The sequence below is a fragment of the Aquarana catesbeiana genome, linkage group LG01 (genome assembly GCF_042186555.1).
Source record: "Aquarana catesbeiana isolate 2022-GZ linkage group LG01, ASM4218655v1, whole genome shotgun sequence".
NCBI classification, from domain to species: Eukaryota; Metazoa; Chordata; class Amphibia; order Anura; family Ranidae; genus Aquarana; species Aquarana catesbeiana.
In genome coordinates this window covers 289,729,569-289,751,107 of record NC_133324.1, presented here as the reverse complement: position 1 = coordinate 289,751,107, position 21,539 = coordinate 289,729,569, and the positions used below count along the sequence as shown (strand labels likewise).

Below are 21,539 nucleotides of genomic sequence, written 5' to 3'. Positions count from 1 at the left end.
GAAGCAGCGGGGGACCAATGCTGAATTCACCTAGGCAACTATAATTTAAAAACCCATACTTTTAATGCATGCTTGCCATAAACTATACAATAGCACTATTACTTAGTGAAGACAGCCATTAATACTTTTTAATCCACACACAAGACTTTTAGTCAGATTCAGATGAAAGCTGTAGCATAGGCAGGACACTGGTTTGTAAAAAGAAACATTTAATGTTAGAAAACCATAGAAAATAAATAGTTTCTTTTTTTCTCACAAACTTTTTATAACCATTAAGGAGTGAACATACATAGGAAATAAATCTCAGTAACAAAAGATACAGAGGGGCATCATGGAAATGAGTTGTTCCCTTCAGTCATTACACTTTCAAAATATTTGCATAGTCCATTTATTTCAGGAATTTAACCTGATTTAAACAACAGAATTGCAACTTGGCCCAAGTAGAAGTAAATGAAATGCTTGGTCTCATGTGTGACGTAGCTGCCAAAGTTTCTGCCCACAATGCAGTGCCATGTAGGGTTATATTTCTTGTCAAATTCCTAGAAGAAAATATTTTGGGTCAATATATATGCGACTGAAAATTCACAGTTTAAAAACACTACAAAGATTAGTAATATGCTGTCAAAGAAGAGTGAAAACCAAATTTAGTTGGTTTTAGGTTAGTAGTGCATATACTGCCTTCAGCTATTTTTTCAACATTCTGTGCAGTGCAGCTGCCAAACAATCTTCCATCAAAAATGGATGTGAAGCTAGATGGTTGCCAGGCCACACTGCACTCCAGGCCTGTCTTCAGATTCCCAAGCACAAGAAATACAGAAACATTTTACAATAGGAGATTCAAACTGTATGTGCTTAAAGCATTCATAACCCTTTTTACGGCCCATATTGGAAAGGGTTTATCCTGTGGCTTTTCTGGCCTGCAGCAGACTTATAGCACTCCCACTAACCTCAAAATCCAGGTTGTGATTATGCTGTACACTATACAAGCGGGATTGTATAAATTACAGTCTTATAGATGTACTGTAATATGAGGTCAAACCTAAACAATCCATGTAATCTGTATCCAAACAGGCAGGTCCTTGCCCTACATTAGCTGATAGAAGATCTAAAGATTTAGATCTACCATCAAATATGTAATTGAAGGGCCTGCCTAAATTGATACCAACTAAATAGACTAAAGCCTGGTACACCAAGCTTTTTTGTTCAACCCAGCAGCCTAAAAAAAAGGACATACTGGTCAGCGTTAACAGCCAATGGCTGACAGTTTTCCAGTATGGTCGTTCAACAGAAGCCAGTTGTACACATGGGTCAGCCCGTTACTAATGTACAGTCTGATTTTGACCGATATTTGGCTCGTGTATACCCAGCTTAACGGGCTGTCCTCATATGGCATACTTCTGGTAAAAACAATGTACAAAGGTGGGATAGACCCCTACAGGTCAGGCCTACCATCCTCACTAGCCATTCAAAAAGGAGCCAATCAGGAAGGGACAGACTGCATTGACTGTCAGATTCTTGGTCTCCCCCATGATCCCCATACAATACCTCAGCTTAGAATTAGCAGGGAACTTTGCAGGAAAGCAAAGTCTAAATGTAGGCATTAACACCCACCCCATCATGCCATCAGTGGCTGCTTTTGGCAGAATAGGATGGTTTAGACCAGAGATATGCAATTAGACCTCCAGTTGTTTCAGAACTACAAGTCCCATGAGGCATAGCAAGACTGACAGCCACAAGCATGACACCCAGAGGCAGAGGCATGATGGGACTTGTAGTTTTAAAACAGTTGGAGGTCCACTTATTGCATATCTCTGGTTTAGACTAAGACAACCCTTTCCATACACCCATGTGATTCAATGTGCCGTTGTGCATTGTTCTTTATACACATGGATGCTTAGAGGCCAAGTTCATCTCTACATTTCCAATATTTTTTATTGAAAGTTTTCAAAAAGTACAAAAGAATCTCAGCACACTTCAGTTGTCCACCTTTTCATCAAAATACACTATGCTGGTCAGGGGTCTAATACACTAAACTGGATAGTTTTCAAATAGTATTTTAATGACTTCCAAGTAGGTCCCAAAGCCCGCCACAAAAACTCCCACTCCCTCAGCCATGTCCTGCCCAAGTTCTAGGATACCTGTTCCCATTACAGGAGCACTCTCACTTTAATTTTCCAAACCCACACATCTCCCTACCCTATAGCAGCAGCTGCATCACAGAAGCCAGCTTCTAATGTTTGAGTTGTCCCTGGAATGGGCAAGACTGCTCATGTCAGTGAAAGTATTTATGGCAGGCTTTGGGGATGTCAGTCATGGCATATTGTTAGAGTGCTTGTGAAGGATCTCTTATTAAAATAAACATTCTATACTTACCTGCTCTGTGCAGTAGTATTGCACAGAGCAGCCTGAACCCCCTCTTCTGGGGTCCCCTGCCAACACTCGACTCCTCCTGTGTGTGTCACCAGAGCAAACAGTGTTATGGGGGCACACATGCTAGGGGTGAAAGTCCATACACAGCATGGCTCAGCCCCGCAGCCTGCTCACAAGATTTGATTGACAGCAGTAGGAACCAATGGCTCCTGCTGCTGTCCTGTAAGGAGAGGAACACAGACCAGCATTGCTCTCAATCCAGTGTGCACACGTTCAGTATTGCTACAGATGGACATAGCACTGGATCAAGAGAACTTTGGTAAGTATTTAGGGAGGCAAGGCGGGGGGGGGGGATGATACAACTGACATTTTTTACCTTCATGCAGGATTTAGTACACTCTACACGCCTGTGATCCATTTTCAGCTGACAACAGGCTGAAACCTGCTGTTGGTTAACATCACTCAGCCAGTCCAGGTTCTGAAAAAAAATCTACCATGTGGGCAGGATCCACCCAGAAATCCGGACCGGCACAGCCTCTTAGCAGTCTGCTGAGAGCCTGACCCAGCCCCTCCCACCTCCTTCACAGTCCACCAAATGAGCGCAGGAGGGGGACACAGAGCAGAGAGTCAGAGACTGACAGGACCCAGTTCCATGCTCACAGAATGGTGAGCGGTCTTTGATTTCTCAGTGCAGAGCTGGCGGGGGACAGATGCAGCATTGGTTCAATACTGCATCCACCTACGGGAGTGTAATTTCCCCCCCCCCCAAACCTCATACTGCCCTTTTAAAAAAGGGGATTAAAGCTAAGGACACCATTTGAAAATCATGTTTAAAAAGTATGGCAATTAGTTTTCTTTTGGAATTGTGCTTACCTAGGTGGATGCAGCATCTGTCCCCCCACTGGCTCTAAGACTGAGAACCGATCAAACACCGCTGATCGCTCATTCTCAGGGCTCCCCAAGCAGAGAGCTAGTGACTGTTAGTTACCCCTGTCTGCTCTAGAACACTGGGCTGTAGAGGGGGCGGTAGCGGGCGGCTCAGGCGTGTGGGCGGATCCTGACCAGATGGTCGCAATCTTTCTCAAGCCTGCACCGGGGGCTCTGTGATGTCAGCTGATGGGTTACAGGAGTGCAGAGCACACTGATCCAAAGGAGAAGTGCAGCCAAATGGAGCGCATTTTACTAAAAAAAAGGTTAAGACCAAGTTAATCTCTTCAAGCCATTAGTGTATGGTAAACAGACATGTTCCACCAACAAATGTGAGCCACGTCCTACCAACAGCGGCTGCTAAGCTTGGGCGCACATGAAACTACAGTTTGCATACATCTTCGTTCTACCTAGAAAATCATGAATGCATATTGCTGTCAAAAAGACAATACTGCTAGTTACATGCTTAGTAAATTACAAGAACTGAAGTTGTCAGCTTTTCTATCCACTGGTATATATTAATATGTTAGTTGCACCTTACACATGCTCAGATGTATGACCCCCTAAAGCAGAGTTGTCTGTGCAGTGCAGACTTGCTGTGGTATTTTCCAGAACAGCCAAGCCATGGGTTATCTAAAGCAGATTCAGTTACGTTGTCTAACAAACAGGTAGGGGAGGGTGACCGAGTGGGAAATGTGATCGGACAGAAAAAGTGAGGACTGTGGCAGGGTTAGGTTTTCACCTCCTACTAATCAGGTAGGTCAGGAGACGGGCTCACCTTCTTGATATGGGCAGCGATGTCCTTCTCGATGTTGTACTTCTCCAGGGCTTGGGTGGCACACTCCACCGAGTCCTGCTGCATCTCCTCCGACATGTCGGCATTCTTAATGACGGCTTTCCTTTCACTCATGGTGGCCTGTGATCAGAGACAAGAGATTATCTGGGGGGGTCCACAAGACTTGTGTGCTCATCCACAGCGCCAACATTCATTTTCACCCCCATTAAGATAGATATAATATAATATAATATAAATAAGATAATATAATATAATATAATATAATATATAATATATCAATCACAAAAAAAAAAAAATAAATAAATAATAATGATATTAAATCAGCTATAGACTAAGAACAATGATGAGATGATGATCCCCCTCTGCAGCAATAGAGGTAGCCTCACTAGATATTACTAGAAAGCTCTACAAGTCCCTCCTGGGAAAACCGTGGGATACAGCTTGCCTCAGCTTTCCACAAGTTCCCTGTTAAGGCGAATCCATGACTGACCACCCTAAAAGCAGCACTTATCCGCCCTCTCTAGTCAGCATCCCCCCCCCCATCTCTCATGCTGGGCTCCGGCTCCCTCTACTCACAGCGTTCCGGGTGTTTTCTCTCGACAGTCACCGCGTTGTCTCCACACACTGCCGCTTGGCGCCTTGGGGCGGCTCTATTACTTACTTCCAAGCATTCCCACGCGGCATCTGATTGGCCCGTAGCTCACCCACACGTTCCCTCATTGGCTTCCCCGTGCGATCTCTCCTGGCTCTTTCTTCAGCGTTTTGTTTCATCCCATAGTGCGCCGCGGTCTGGGCGTCTGTTTCCATAGAGACAAGTTCTGCGACAGGCTGTCTCATACCCCCAGGCGGCGTCTCCTTGGGAACGGAGCATCTTGTAAGGAGGGGTGCGGGCCAGGTGTCGCTGGGTTACTCAGGTAAACGCTAACAAGGGCTAAATGACGAGGCTTGTTATTGTCACCACTTGAGAAGCTCATTTAGCGGCCCATTAAGCTCATTCTTCGATTACTGAACTGGCTCATGTATATTGTATATATCAGTTTCTAACCTTAGTCATGTGTGTTGGTATTTCCGTGTCCATATGTTGGTATGTTTGCTTTTTTTTCTGCAAAAAATACATCAGTGTTTTGTATGCCACCCACACTCACCGGCCACTTTATTAGGTACACCTGTTCAATTGCTTGGTAACACAAAATGCTAATCAGCCAATCACATGGCAGCAACTCAATGCATTTAGGCATCTAGACATGGTAAAGATGACTTGCTGAAGTTCAAACAGAGCATCAGAATGGGGAAGAGTGACTATGAATGTGGCATGTTTGTTGGTGGCAGATGGGCTGATCTGAGTATTAAAAAAACTGCTGATCTACTGGGATTTTCACGCACAGCCATCTGTAGAGTTTACAGAGAATGGTCCGAAAAAAGAGAAAATATGCAGTGAGCGGTTGTTGTGTGGACGAAAATGCCTTGCTGATGTCAGAGGACAGTGGACAGACTGGTTCCAGATGATATAAAGGTAACAGTAACTCAAATAACCACTCGTTACAACCAAGGTATGCAGAATACCATCTCTGAACGCACAACACATCGATCCTTGAAGCAGATGGGCTACAGCAGCAGAAGACCACACCAGGTGCCACTCCTGTCAGCTAAGAACAGGAAACTAGGGTTGCACCCGATACTAAGCATTTGCACGGGTATTGGTACTCATGCGAAACAAATAAGTGTGCAACCTAAAAAATATCGCAGTGCTAAATCCTAGTGGAAAAAAAGTCCATAAGGTGCTCTTTAAGTGGATTCATACAACATCAGTGCTCATTATGGTGCTCTCTCCCACACAAAAAGAACTACACGCCTCTTACCAGAAAGGCTGGATACCAAATTATAGGGATCTAACACGCTTGTTTTAATTTAAGCCAGCTGATATGTTTTTCACTCCCAAGGCTCCAGTAAGATCCCTTTCACACTGGGGCCGCGCCCCGCCGCGTTAGTGGTAAAGCGCCGCTAGTGATAGCGACGCTTTACTGTCATTTTAGCAACACTTTTCGGCTGCTAGCAGGGCGCTTTTAACCCCCGCTAGCGGCTGAAGAAAGGGTTAAAATTTACACATGTTGCGGCGCTTCCGAAGCGCTGCCCATGCATTCCAGTGGGCAGGGGCGGTTTTGGAACAGTGTAAACACCGCTCCTAAACTGCCCCAAAGATGCTGCTTGCTGGATTTTTTTTTCACATCCCGCAAGCGCACTGCCCCAGTGTGAAAGCCTGAGTGCTTTCACACTGCAGTGGCATGGGAGGCGTTTTTCAGGAACTTTACAGGCGCTATTTTTAGCGCTAAAATGCCTGAAAAACACCTTCAATGTGAAAGGGGTCTAAGAAAGGTCCTTCATGGTAAGGTGTTAGCTTCACCTGGATACAATATATTTCCCATATATCTTCGGCTCCACCGATCATCCTGCTATAGATGTTTTCCAGCATAAGGGATTTCAAGAAGGGAGAAACTTCACAGTGTAGTATTTAAAAATGACCATTTATTTAAATGTTTCTTATTGCACTTACAAGAAGATGACCGTAAGAAGGCAAAAAACAAACACACAGCCAAAGACCCCATCTGCAGGCTGGAACATGGTGACTTCAGAGAATTCAGCTCCATCCGACGCGTTTCACCAGAAGAAGCATTGACTGGGAACAGAGGCTCGTGCAAATTCTCCAGTACTCGAAACCGATACCTTCTGGCTCGGTTCTTTCAGCTGTCAGCAGGATTTCCCTACTAACAACTGAAATGTAAAGAAAAAAAATGCCCGTAATTATTAGTTGTTAAGGAGCAAGGCTGTCATGTTCTTAACAACCAATGACATTTCAGCTGTTCATGAGATTTCCCTCTCCGCTTCCTCCTCCCCTCACGCCAGCTGTCACTCATTCTCCCATCTCCACCCCCACGTTCATACCACACTAGACTCCAGCACTCCTGTCCTGGCCCGCCTCTGCAAACTCAGTGGGGGGGCAGGGGTAGAGCGGGCGGGGACTCCAAGATTCTGTGTTAATACCCCGCTGTGCAGCTATTTTTAAAAAAAAAAACTTCTCCAGGTCCCTTATGTTCAGTGGGTGCCAGGAGACAGAGAGCTGACTATTTAACCACTTTTGGGTTTAGGTGGATTAATCCGCAGCAGCGCTCCACACAATTACATTGAAGGCCGGCCTCTTCTATATCAGTACACTGGGGCCGGTCAGGAGCGCACAGCAGGGCATTAACTCATTGGTACACAGAATTTTGGATTCCCCGTCCGCACTACCTACAGCCCCCCCACTGAGTTCCCCCTAGCCTCAGTTGTCCAGGAGGAAGGGACAGGACCAGATATATTACCAGTGCTCAGCTGGTCTCCCAGCTCCAGAGGATCCACGTGCATGAGAGGTTGCATCCCAACCACTCCAGCCCCCAACCCCTATCCCCCCCACCCTCAACTAGCCTGTCTTTACTTATCCCACTACTCCCCCCACCCTGCCCTCACTTACCCCCAGCTCCCCCCCACCCTGCCCTCACCCCCCTACTCTGCTGAAGTGGTTAAGGATGTCAGTGGTGCCCAGTAGACTGTCCATTTTTTGTCCATACCTGTTGAAATGGCAGATACAGGATGAAACACATTGCAGCCTATATAAAAACATTCAGTAATGCGCATTAATGCGTATTTTGATGCATTTCCATTGATCTCAATGGAAAACACATCTGGTAAAAATCTGTCATACAAATTTCACTACACAGTGAGTTACTAATCTGGAACAATCAAACAGTCAGTGAATTGAGAAAAAAAATCTAAACCTCCATCTTTTACCACCACCACCATTGAAAAAAAAAAAATATTTTGCTCATTATTGTTGTACACATAGCCAGTAAAGCTAATGTTAAAGATTGGTGTTACCCCTTTCCCACCCACTTCTATGTGATCACTAGAAAAAAAAAAATGCCTACCTAAATGCCAGTTTTTACTTACCTTAACTTGTGGTCACGTCATGCCACAGCCCCAAGTCTTCTTCACTTGTTTACTTCCTGCTTGGGGTCCTTCTTTAGGTGTCCTCATCACTGCCTGAATGACATGAACACTTCCTATTGGATGGCGCTGGTGGGGTCCTCTCAGGAGAGAGAAGAGGGCTGCTGTCATCACAAAGGGGTGCTAGGAAACCAGTGGTCTCAGGGTGCCATCGCACCACCACTGGCCTTGTATATGAAAGTCCTCCTATCACTAGGTGATAGCCCACATTGCAAAGTCCATATCAACATCCAAAGACTTGTTATTGCCTATAGGAAGCTTCATGGTCGATGGGGCAGCACTTATGAAACAGAAATGATTAGAAGTAGGATGGGTTGAGAAAACTCCATTTGAACATCAGAGATGCTTCCTGGAAGTATGGCTACTATAAGTTGTAGTAAATTTAATTATTGTTATGAAGTTATAATTTAATTTACAGGGTAATTGCTAGTATAAAAGAAATGGCACATGTAGCCTAGCTGCTTTGTTATGCAATTACAGAGCTCACAATTTAAAATCAAACTCATGCCAACATGGGCAGTGCAGTGGCTAAGTGATTAGCACTTCCGCATACCTCCCAACAGTCCCGGATTGGGCGGGACATTCCCGCATCTGCAACCCTGTCCCGCGATCCCACTGTGAGGGAGGTATGTCCTGCATAATTGCTTTTAGCCAGGGATACTGGCAAATTTCCCTGCCCTGTGAACTCTTTGAACTGCGGCTGCAGCGGAGCCGATCAAGGGTGCAGAAGTTAACATGCCTCAGAGTCCTCCTCTCCCTCCCTCCTGCTCTCCTTCCCTGCTGCTCTCCTCTCCAGCAGTGATCTCCCTCACTATCACGCAGCTTTGCTCTAAATTGCTCGGCGGCGCTGTACTAAGGTTCCCCCTCCTAGACTGACCGCTCCTATGACAGATGTCACACTGATCCAATGCCGGGAAATTGGATCAGTATGACATCTATCATAAGAGCCATCAGTCTAGGAGATGGGACCTTAATACAGCACCGCCGAGCAATTCAGAACAAAGCTGCGTGATAGTGAGGTAGATCGCCGCTTTGTGTGTGATCATCCATGTGGGCACAGGTAGAAGGCATTTATGGGCACTGGTAGGCAGCATTGTTGGGCACTGGTAGGCAGCACTGATGGGCACAGGTAGGCAGCATTGATGGTCACTGGTAGGCAGCATTAATGGGCACAGGTAGGCAGCATTAATGGGCACAGGTAGGCAGCATTGATGGGCACTGGTAGGCGGCATTGATGGGCACTGGAAGGCTACATTTGATGGGCACTGATGAGGCTGCATTTGATGGGCACTGATGAGGCTGCATTTGATGGGCACTGATGAGGCTGCATTTGGTGGGCACTGGTAAGCTGCATTGATGGGGCTGCATTTGATGGGCACTGATAAGCTGCATTTGATGGGCACTGGTAAGCTGCACTGATGGGTTCTGATAAGTTGCATTTTATGGGCACTGGTAGGCTGCATACAGTGGGCACTGGTAGGCTGCATTTGATGGGTACTGGTGAGGCTGCACTCTGTACGTAGCTCATCCCAGAACCCTGCACCCTGTAGGCAGCTCATCCCAGAACCCTGCACTCTGTAGGCAGCTTATCCCAGAACCCTGCACCCTGTAGGCAGCTCATCCCAGAACCCTGCACTCTGTAGGCAGCTCATCCCAGAACCCTGCACTCTGTAGACAGCTCATCCCAGAACCCTGCACTCTGTAGGCAGCTCATCCCAGAACCCTGCACTCTGTAGGCAGCTCATCCCAGAGCCCTGCACTCTGTAGACAGCTCATCGCAGAACCCTGCATCCTGTAGGCAGCTCATCCCAGAACCCTGCACTCTGTAGGCAGCTCATCCCAGAATCCTGCACTCTGTAGACAGCTCATCCCAGAACCCTGCACTCTGTAGACAGCTCATCCCAGAACCCTGCACTCTGTAGACAGCTCATCCCAGAACCCTGCACTCTGTAGGCAGCTCATCCCAGAACCCTGCACTCTGTAGGCAGCTCATCCCAGAACCCTGCACTCTGTAGACAGCTCATCGCAGAACCCTGCAGCCTGTAGGCAGCTCATCCCAGAACCCTGCATCCTGTAGGCAGCTCATCCCAGAACCCTGCACTCTGTATGCAGCTCACCCACACTTGCCGTGGCGCGCTATGCAAGGTTACTTCTTTCCTCAAGTGTCCCCCATTTTGAAGTTCAAAAGCTGGGAGGTATGCTTCCGCCTGGCAGTACTAGGGTTGCCGGTTCTAATCCCAACCATGACGCTACCTGCCAGGAGTTTGCACGTTCTCCCTGTGCCTGTGTGGGTTTCCGGGTTTCCTCTGGGTAGTCTGGTTTCCTCCCACACTCCAAAGACTTGCTGGTAGGATAATTGGCTCCTGTCTAAATGGGCCCCAGTATGTTTATGTATGAATGTGAGTTAGGGATCTTAGATTGTAAGCTCCTTGAGGGTAGGAACTGATGTGAATGTACAATATGTATGTAAACTGTGTAAATTGATGGCACTGTATAAGTATCTGTAATAAATAAGAAAAAAACTCCCATGACTCACTACTGTCATTCAGACAACCAATTATAGTAATAGAGCAGGGAGGGGGGTGCTGAAGTTGGTACTTGCGCCTGGGGGTGAACTACAATCGTCAGCCCTTTGTAACCATGACCTGCATGCATTTACTTTAAATTTAACCCAATAACATTTACATTAACATCAAAATGACTTCTAACACTGTATTTATGAGCACAAAGAAAACATAATTACTATAGTAACAGGAAAAAAATAGAAGCAATATCTGCAAGGAAAATAATGCTAATGAAAACAGTTATAAACAATTCATCTTATCTGTTTTGATACAGTTATTAATTTTACAAAAGATAATAAGCATACACATACTTGGATTTATTAGTACACCTAAAGTAAGCAGGATACAGGATCATGGGAACTGTATATTGTAATGAAGATAATGATGACATATATAGATGTTTGAACATGTACAAACACCCCAAACATTTGAAGCACACCTACCACACCTATATACCTCACACCCAGATATTGTTACAGAGGTGCCCTGCCCTGTGGTGAGTGGTGACAGGTAGACATTCACTTTGACTCAGTAAGACCCTCACTAATAATGCCTCAACTACAAAACAATCAAATTGTAGGTACACTGCAGCAACAGTATACATCTCTCCAAAGTGTTTATATATTTTGGTCTTTGGACACAAAAGACATACATGTGACTGTAACGAAGTACCAGCTTGTTTTGAAATATTGTAATTGCAATCAGATTTTCCCTAAAAATGATCTCTGTGCGCAGAGGCCACAAATGAACTTCCCTGTTACTATTAATTGGTAGATCTTTGCTTGGGGCATTGGTCTCCAAACAGGTCCAGATGCGGCCCCTAGCTTGCTTTTATCTGGTCCTTGGGGCACTATTTCATCTACTGGAACCAACAATGGAGCATAACTCCCCCTCCCCCATTGACCCCAATGAAGGGGCACAAGTCCTCCCAATGACATTTTAGTCAACTAAAATTAATTTTTAAAATCTAATAGGTGTAGTTAAATTGTAATGCATTATTTAAGCATTTCTCTACAACTTCCAAACTCATATACTGCTGGAGTGAAAAATCTCATGTTATATTTATGGTATGGATGTATGAACATGCACTACAGACCAGTGTTAATTTTGACGTCAAATTTCAATTTAGTTTTAGTCTTTTGACTAAAATGGCATTTTAGTTTTAGTCCTATTTTCGTCTTTTGACTAAAATGCCATTTTAGTTTTAGTCGTATTTTAGTCATCTCAATTGTTTTAGTTTTAGTCGTATTTTAGTCAACTAAAATGGTATTAAGTTAGTCGACTAAAATGTTTTAGTCGGTTTTATTTGACGAAATTAACACTGCGTGCGACTGAGCCCTAACTAGGTTCAGAGGTGTACACTGTCGTGTCCTGGATTTTTTAAAGATGTCGCATCCCCCTACTTTTTTCAGATTCAGAGTAGGTGAGGTGTTCTCTAACTCTAACACACTTTTTGTCCCAGGGTAACAATGTAGCTTCTCCATAGATTCAGTAGAGAGAGTAGGGCTTGTCATCCTAGGACAGAAAGTGTGTTACTGGCAGGATAACCCGGTGAAGATAAAGAAAACATAAGGCTGAAAAAAGAAAACTAATGCAGCCATCACATGTAAGATCCATTAGTTTTCTTTTTGTTTTAAAGAAAAAAAATCCATTTATGGACACAGAAAGGAACATGCCTAGAAACAAAATCAGTACCCTACTGACAGAAAGAAACATGTCCCAAGAGACGCAATCAGTACCTTATGGACACTGAAAGGAACATGCCCAGAAACAAAATCAGTACCTTACTGACACAGAAAGAAACATGTCCCAAGAGACACAATCAGTACCTTATGGACACAGAAAGGAACATGTTCCAAGAGACACAATCAGTACCTTACTGACACAGAAAGAAACATGTTCCAAGAGACACAATCAGTACCTTACTGACACAGAAAGAAACATGTCCCAAGAGACACATTCAGTACCTTACTGACACAGAAAGGAACATGTCCCAAGAGACACAATCAGTACCTTACTGACACAGAAAGAAACATGTCCCAAGAGACACATTCAGTACCTTATGGACACAGAAAGGAACATGTCCCAAGAGACACAATCAGTACCTTATGGACACAGAAAGGAACATGTCCCAAGAGACACAATCAGTACCTTACTGACACAGAAAGAAACATGTTCCAAGAGACACAATCAGTACCTTACTGACACAGAAAGAAACATGTCCCAAGAGACACATTCAGTACCTTACTGACACAGAAAGGAACATGTCCCAAGAGACACAATCAGTACCTTACTGACACAGAAAGAAACATGTCCCAAGAGACACATTCAGTACCTTACTGACACAGAAAGAAACATGTCCCAAGAGACACATTCAGTACCTTATGGACACAGAAAGGAACATGTCCCAAGAGACACAATCAGTACCTTATGGACACAGAAAGGAACATGTCCCAAGAGACACAATCAGTACCTTATGGACACAGAAAGGAACATGTCCCAAAAGCCACAATCAGTACCTAATGGACACAGAAAGGAACATGCCCAGAAACAAAATCAGTACCTTACTGACAAAGAAAGAAACATGTCCCAAGAGACACATTCAGTACCTTACTGACACAGAAAGGAACATGCCCATAGAGACTCAATCACAAGCCGAGATGTATTTTTTTTTTATAACAAGTGCAACGATGAAAAAAAGACCATCTGGTAGCAATGTGTCAGCTGGCTCAGGAGGCTCTGTCTCTTAACCACTTAAAGAGGTTGTAAACCTCAGAAAAAAAAACTGCAAGATAAATGATGAGCTAGTATACATTATGAAATACCTTAGAACAAAGCTGTTGCAGCGGCCCTAGCACACCGCTGACACGGCTGACATCTTCCCTGGAGTTTCTTCCGGGTTCACAGGCTCCGGCCAGAAATCCAAACGGGGAAAGGGATACCACCGCTTCTGGTCGGGCGGCTGAAACACAAACTTCTCCTCTGGAATTAGAGAGCCCCAGGTGCTGGCTAATGCATATAGCAAATGAAGACGAATGGGAAAACTCTGGACAGCCACACTCCAGAAAACAAATATTTTCTTTTATTGAAAAGTTGGGATCACACTGTACAAGCCACAGCAGAGCGATACAGACAAGAACTGATGCATTTCACACTACGATGACTGCTTACTCATAGCTTATGGCTTGTACAGTGTGATCCCAACTTTTCAATAAAAGAAAATATTCGTTTTCTGGAGTGCGGCTGTCCAGAGTATTCCGGTTCGTTTTCATTGTTCACGGGCTCCGGCGCTGTGATTGCCTGCAGTTGCGATGACAGCACACTTGTGGGCTGGGTTTATAGTCTTCCCAGGATTAGAGCTCAGGGCTCCCACTTGGAGACAGCTCCACCCAGGCAGACAGGAAGTCTCGCTGAGGAGTCAGGAGGACTCCGTCCTACAGACACGAGGTCTGTGTATGAGTGTCAGGAGGACACTTATGTTCCCTAGGAGAGAGAGGCTGCAACTGGCAGCATGAGCATACGCTCTGAGGAGCAACCCAAAGGCCTAGGAGTGAGGTCTGAAGCAGCGGTGCTGCAAGTGAGTAAGTCAGGAGGCTGAATGTTCAACTATACAGTAATGGTGGAACCCCCTGCAAGGGAAATTGTTGTTTTTTTCATTGAACTTTGTCTCCAATGCACCACTTGAGTTGAATCATCCCGATAACTTAATATATATATATATATATATATATATATATATATATATATATATATATATATACAGTATCTCACAAAAGGGAGTACACCCCCCATTTTTGTAAATATTTTATTATATCTTTTTATGTGACAACACTGAAGAAATGATACTTTACTACAATGTAAAGTAGTTAGTGTACAGCTTGTATAACAGTGTAAATTTGGTGTCCCCTCAAAATAACTCAACACACAGCCATTAATGTCTAAACCGCTGGCAACAAACGTGAGTACACCCCTAGGTAAAAATGTCCAAATTGGGCCCAAAGTGTCAACATTTTGTGTGGCCACTATTATTTTCCAGCACTGCCTTAATCCTCTTGGGCATGGAGTTCACCAGAGCTTCACAGGTTGCCGCTGGAGTCTTCCTCCACTCCTCCATGATGACATCACGGAGCTGGTGGATGTTAGAGACTTTGCGCTCCTCCACCTTCCGTTTGAGGATGCCCCACAGATGCTCAATAGGGTTTAGGTCTGGAGACACGCTTGGCCAGTCCATCACCTCTACCCTCAGCTTCTTTAGCAAGGCAGTGGTCATCTTGGAGGTGTTTTTGGGGTCATTATCATGTTGGAATACTGCCCTGCGGCCCAGTCTCCGAAGGGGGGGATCATGCTCTGTTTCAGTATGTCACAGTACATGTTGGCATTCATGGTTCCCTCAATGAACTGTAGGTCCCCAGTGCCGGCAGCACTTATGCAGCCCCAGACCATGACACTCCCACCACCATGCTAGACTGTAGGCAAGACACACTTGTCTTTGTACTCCTCACCTGATTGCCGCCACACACACTTGACACCATCTGAATCAAATAAGTTCATCTTGGTCTCATCAGACCACAGGACATGGTTTCAGTAATCCATGTCCTTTGTCTGCTTGTCTTCAGCAAACTGTTTGCAGGCTTTCTTGTGCATTATCTTTAGCAGAGGCTTCCTTTTGGGACGACAGCCATGCAGACTAATTTGATGCAGTGTGCGGCGTATGGTCTGAGCACTGACAGGCTGACCCCCCACCCCTTCAACCTCTGCAGCAATGCTGGCAGCACTCATACATCTATTTCCCAAAGACAACCTCTGGATATGACGCTGAGCACGTGCACTTAACTACTTTGATCGACCATGGCGAGGCCTGTTTAGAGTAGAACCGGTCCTGTTAACCCGCTGTATGGTCTTGGCCACTGTGCTGCAGCTCAGTTCCAGGTTCTTGGCAATCTTCTTATAGCCTAGGCCATCTTTATGTAGAGCAACAATTCTTTTTTTCAGATCCTCAGAGAGTTCTTAGCCATGAGGTGCCATGTTGAACTTCCAGTGACCAATATGAGAGAGTGAGAGCGATAAAACCAAATTCAACACACCTGCTCCCCATTCACACCTGAGACCTTGAAAAACTAATGAGTCACATAACACCGGGGAGGGAAAATGGCTAATTGTGCCCAATTTGGACATTTTTACTTAGGGGTGTACTCACTTTTGCTGCCAGTGGTTTAGACATTAATGGCTGTGTGTTGAGTTATTTTGAGGGGACAGCAAATTTACACTGTTATACAAGCTGTACACTCACTACTTTACATTGTAGCAAAGTGTAATTTCTTCAGTGTTGTCACATGAAAAGATATAATTAAATATTTTAAAAAATGTGAGTGGTGTACTCACTTTTGTGAGATACTGTATTTTAGTATATAAAAAAGAATAAAACAAATCCAATAAAATCTAATTTCCTCATAGATTTAGGCTAAAATGTAATCTGCTACATGTCTTTGGTAAAAAAAAAAGTCCTGAAAAGTGTATTGGTTTGTGTGAAAGTTATTGCTTCTACAACCTATGGTGTATATATTTGAGAATCGATCAATCCTGATGTACTGTAATGACGGCCTATCTAATTTCTTGAGGCCCTTAAATGCCAGGACAATACAAATACCCCCCAAATGACCCTTTTTTTGGAAAGTAGATAGGCAGAGGTGTAAGAGGCATGGCGAGTTTTTTGTAATTTCTTTCACAATATTTTGGAAAATGAAGAAATTAAATAAAATGTGTACTTTTCACAATTTTTTTTTTTTTACATACTTTCACCAGAGCAGTACAGTGTCATCATGTGCCTGATGTAGAGGTAATACATATTTTCATCAGGGTAACTCGGTGTCACCATAGTGACATTGTACTACTCTGGTGGATTGGGGCTTATCAGGGATTTCTTCCTTTTTTTTTTACACTTTGATTTCTGTTACAGTGATGATCGCTTCTCGGCCTTTTGGCTAAGATCAAGTGTAGTATCTGTTCTTATCAGTTTCCAGAGGAGGCGCTGTGCTACTCTAAAAGAGGAGAGCCAGCAAATCCAATGGTGTTATAGTGCCTGGAAAGGCGGTTTCAGCAGGGACTATGCCAAGCTGCCCGACAGATACTGGGGGCTGGCCGATGGTTGAGTCTGAGCCATCGAGAAGGGTGCTCCTGGTGAGGATGGGTGCTGCATCTGGGTCTCACCAGAGGGTCGGGTCCCTGGCCTTCTGGCCTAGATTGTGGTAGCTCTAGCTACGGACAGTTTTTCGGGACAGAACACTGGCTCCTCTCTAGCAAGGGGGGGAGCGGTTAGTAATCCCGAATGTAATTAGGAAGGAGTGATGAGAGTGACGGTGGGGCCTGATGGTAAAGGGCTCTCACCAAGCTCCCAGAACTTCATGCCTTCCTGCCTGGAGTGCGGGCTGCTGTGGTCTGGGCTGTTGGTCAGGGTTGGGGTTTGAAAGTCTATGGAGTATGTGCCCCTGGAGTGGCAGTCCAGGGGTGCAAAAAAAATCACTGTGAGTGAGGGTCACTTTGATTTGAGGCACCATGGTCACTGCACCATATGACACGCTTTTTTAACACCTGCCTCTTGGGCCGGGCCTTTTGGCTAGGACCAGGGGAATTTTTTATTCCTAGCCGGAGGGCCTGCTCATTGTTTTACACAATGGCCACCTTTTCACTCTCCTCTCCACTTATTCCTTCCCCACTTTATTTTATTTATTGCCTGTGTTTGTCACCTTTTTGTATTTTTGTGTTGTACACGGTTTGTTGCACTGTGTGATGAGTAGGGTTGCAGGTCCTCGGGCCTGCCCTGAAAGTCTTGGGAGGGGGTGGACATGGCCTTTCGGCTTAGTTCGCCCTCTCTCATGGGGTCTCCCTTCGGGGGAGCCTCACCTAGTACTTGGGTGGGTCTGTTTCGGCAGGCCCTCCAGAGAAAGGGGTCCGTCTGGTTTCAGCCAGATAGACCAAGTGTAAGTACCCTTGTCCCCGTCTGGAGCCTAACGCCTTGGGGGATTCAGGGCAAGGTCCTCTGATTTTAGAGGACTTGTGTACCTGTTGCACTTTTTTGTGTTTCACTCTTTATGTGTGTGCACATTTTTTTGGCACCGGGTGAAGTTTTTGGGTCTGTTTGTACGCCATGGGCTTTCAATAAAAAAAAAAAAAAAAAAAAAGATGATCACTGTAACAGCAATGTTTTAAACTGTGATGAATGGGTTACATTCATAACAGCTATGATTACTATTAGTGCTGTGATTGGCCCACGGCTATCATATGGTACAGGGTGCTGTGATTGGCCCAGGTACTGATAGGCCAATCACAGCATCACAATACTAAGCACAGCTGTTATGAATGAAACCCATTTATAACAGTTGTGTTCTGAAGGCAATTTGGTTCCACTATATTTTAGTTAGGGCTATCAGAGTAAAGGGGGCTGAATACAAATGCACGCCACACTTTTCAGATATTTATTTGTAAAAAAATTTGAAAACCATTTTCCTTCCACTTCACAATTATGTGCCACTGTTTGTTGGTTTATCAAATAAAATCCCAATAAAATACATTTACGTTTTTGGTTGTAACATAACAAAATATGGAAAATTTCAAGGGGTCTGAATACTTTTTTAAGGCACTGTATTGATCATTTATATTTATTAAATGTGTTCACTAGTATTTATTTAACAGGATACCGCAGTTTTATTATGTTTTGTATATTATATGTAGTGGTACATTGATGGAGCATTGTTGCAGAAAATGTGATCATCAACAATATAACTGTGAGATGTGAAGAAGTGAGAAAGTGCATTAATAAACCTAGGCAATTGTGGATTGACAAAAATAAAGACTTTACTGCCGTAACAAAAAGTGTGCTGTTTTTAGATTATGTGAGCAGGAAAAAAATAATGATTGGGTCCTAGATTTTGATGCATCTGGCAGTACTCCAATGCTAACACTTTACAAACTATTTATAGGCTAGCAAAAAATTTATGCAAACAACTGTAAGATGGTTTGGACAAATTTGCAATGTCTTATGACAGTCCCTCCTGTCAAGAAGAATGGTACATACAACAGACTTTTATGAGCATTTTGAACAAATCGAAGAAGAGGGGTTCATGAGGACTTTTAGACAGAATGGTAAATGTGCAAGATGTGCTGTGGTGTAATAGTTATGACAGCATTGTATCGCCGTATCTCCCAGTTCTGTTGGGTTTCTGAGTATTTTCCCAGGACAGTCTAGGCTTTCTATCACCCCATCTAAAAGTAAGGGCTCAAAACTGTTTTTTTTTGTTTGTTTTTTAGGTTTTAGTGGTAAGTAGACTAAGGATAGCCATATAATCTAGATTCTACTCTAAAAAATATAAATGTTTAACCAAGTTTTGAACCAGCAGCCATTCTAAATTTACATGCTTTCCACCAGAGCGTCTGTATTTTCTTTGTTAAAGTCCCTGGGGTTTCTGCCTATTTGCCAAATATCAAAGTATCCATCGGTTAAAGAGGGGCTTGGTTAGGAGATTGAAGAAACGGGGTGAGCCACTGGGATTTTTTATTTGCCAAATAACAAGGTGTCCACTTGTTTAATGTGAGCTTGGCTTGGAGATTGAAAATAGGAGGATGAATCCTATTGGCTAAATAACAGGTTTAGATCAGTTGTGAATGAATATAAAGTGTAAGACGCTGCTCAAAACCGAACCCAGTGCTCATATTAGATTATGTGGCCTCAGCCAGTGTTGCACAAACCCCCCCCCCCCCCCCCCCCCCCCGGTGGGAGAAATAAGACAGATGGGTATAATAATCTATCTATATATATAATATATATAATAATAATAATAATATATAAAATAAATAAATATATATATATATATATATATATATATATATATATATATATAATAATAATAATATAATCCAGGTGGGTATAATAATCCATGAAAAGGGAAGGGCGGGGTGCTATCTCCGGCTCGCAACCGTAAACATGTAGACCAAGTGAGAAAAAGTAGCTGCACACCAACATCCGTCCAACGGGTTTATTGAAAGACTGCCACCAGGACTAAAATAACATACCAAGTGGTGATGATGTTTCACACATACATCGTGCTTCTTCAAACCCCCTTGGTGGGCAGGGTGAAACGCATCGGGGGGGGGTGACCAGAGCGGCACTGGCTGAGGCCATACAATCTAATATATTCTATAAGCCCAGGGTTTGGTTTTGGGCTGCATTCACACCTGAGCGTAGCAATTTGGCATTTTTTTTAACGTTTTTAAAAGTGCATTACAAGCGTTTTACAGTTTTGGGCATTTTTGATTAGCCAATAGAAAGCACTAGAGGGAGGAGAGATGAAGGAGATTAGGGGTGGAGAGCTGCTGTTTCAGCAGAAAACGTGCAACAAAATGCTCCAAAAAGGCTTATGTTGCAGATTTTCAGGCATTCCCATTGAAGTCTATGGGGCCCAATCTGCCAAAAAAGAAGCTTGTGTACTTTTTTGAGTAACAGACATTTTGCTTCAGATGACATAAGGCTCAGATGTGAACAGGTGTCATTGAAATTAATGGGATTTGGCTTGTTAAGCATTTTAGAGCTACAAGCAGATGCGGCTGAAAGTGCCTTGTAGCCTAGGACTACTTTAAACAGAGCTCATCTGGTGTTTCGTCAGATTAGGTGACCCATCAAATTTTGTAACAGAAGTGACGTTCCGACACCGCCATCTTGCTACACCGTGCACTCGTCCACAGTAAGGATACAGTCAGAAGGCGGCAAGCGGACATCTTGTTACACCCACTGGAGTCTTATATTGGGGAGGATCGGGGCTGCTCTGTGCAAAACCATTGCACAGAGCAGGTAAGTATAGGCATGTTTGTTATTTTTAAAAAATCAATCACTTTAATCAATGTGAATATGTCTGCAAGGATTATTGCATGGAATTAGCCTCTCAGGAAAATTAGGTCATGCCAATAGTTTCTAAAAAGAGAGTGAAGAATATATTAACAACTGTGCTCAGTTTTAAAACTAAAATATTGCAGTCACATACATTGGAGACATAAATTGCAAATTGTTGTTACAGACATTTGACTCACTTCCTGTCTGGTAAAACATTGTCATCCGGACAGGAAGTTAGGAGAAATCTGTCTAATGGAGTCCTGGATAGCTGTAACACCTTAATGGGGTTCTTTTACCACTTTTTTAAAAAGAAAAATGAAAAAGATCTAGTGTAGTATCTGTTTTTATCAGTGTCCAGTAGGGGTGCTCTCCCATCATTCTAGCCTTCTGGCTAGGATGGCTGGCTGTATATTGCCCCTGCTGTTTTTATGGGGGTCCAGAGGGATCTTCTCATGTAAACCGGTGCACTTACTGGGTGAGGTGAGGCATAATATTATATGGGAATAATTCTGTAGTGGAAAAACCTGGGGGTCCCAGTGCCACCGAATTCGACTGTGCTACTTGGACTGGTCAAGGTCCCAGAAAAAGAGAGCCTGTGGTGTCAAGCACCATCTAGGAGTAGCATGCTGGAGGTGCCAGAGTAGCACTATGGGTGTGGGGGATTCCACTGTGTGAAACAGCACTAAGCCAGGACATCAATGCTTTTTTTTCGGCACAAGACCTCATTGGCTAGGTCTTATGGCTGAGACCGGGGTGATTTTTGTTTTTTTTTACCAGGCCACAAGGCCTAGCCAATGAAATATATGTACTGGCACTTTTTTTTTCACATCTATTTTCTCTCCATGTGTATCAACCTACACTTGTATATGTGTTTTTCTTTTCACTTCAGTTCCTTCCTCCCTTGCCTTTGTGGGGGTCTCTCTTAGGAAAGCCCCTCGTCTAGTACTTGTTGGTAGACTTCAGC

General features: G+C 44.0%; 1 protein-coding gene and 1 pseudogene across 1 annotated transcript; one reads left to right on the top strand and one right to left on the bottom strand.

Annotated features, from left to right (window-relative positions):
* Positions 1–192: 192 nt before the first annotated feature.
* On the bottom strand, positions 193–4,828 carry DYNLL1 (dynein light chain LC8-type 1). Its single transcript, XM_073629299.1, has 3 exons — positions 4,670–4,828; positions 4,076–4,213; positions 193–539 (listed from the first exon to the last, which is right to left on the bottom strand). The coding sequence occupies exons 2-3, from the start codon at positions 4,205–4,207 to the stop codon at positions 402–404; spliced, it is 270 nt and encodes an 89-aa protein (XP_073485400.1). The 5' UTR covers positions 4,208–4,213; positions 4,670–4,828; the 3' UTR covers positions 193–401.
* Positions 4,829–16,656: 11,828 nt separating this feature from the next.
* LOC141124321 (U2 spliceosomal RNA) lies at positions 16,657–16,761 on the top strand (annotated as a pseudogene).
* Positions 16,762–21,539: the final 4,778 nt, after the last annotated feature.

Coding starts and splice junctions, on each gene's coding strand:
- DYNLL1 (XM_073629299.1), bottom strand. CDS start 4,207: ATGAGTGAAAGGAAAGCCGTCATTAAGAATGCCGACATGTCGGAGGAG. Junction 540..4,075: donor TCGCTGCCCATATCAAGAAG/GTGAGCCCGTCT, acceptor ATTTTCTTCTAG/GAATTTGACAAGAAATATAA.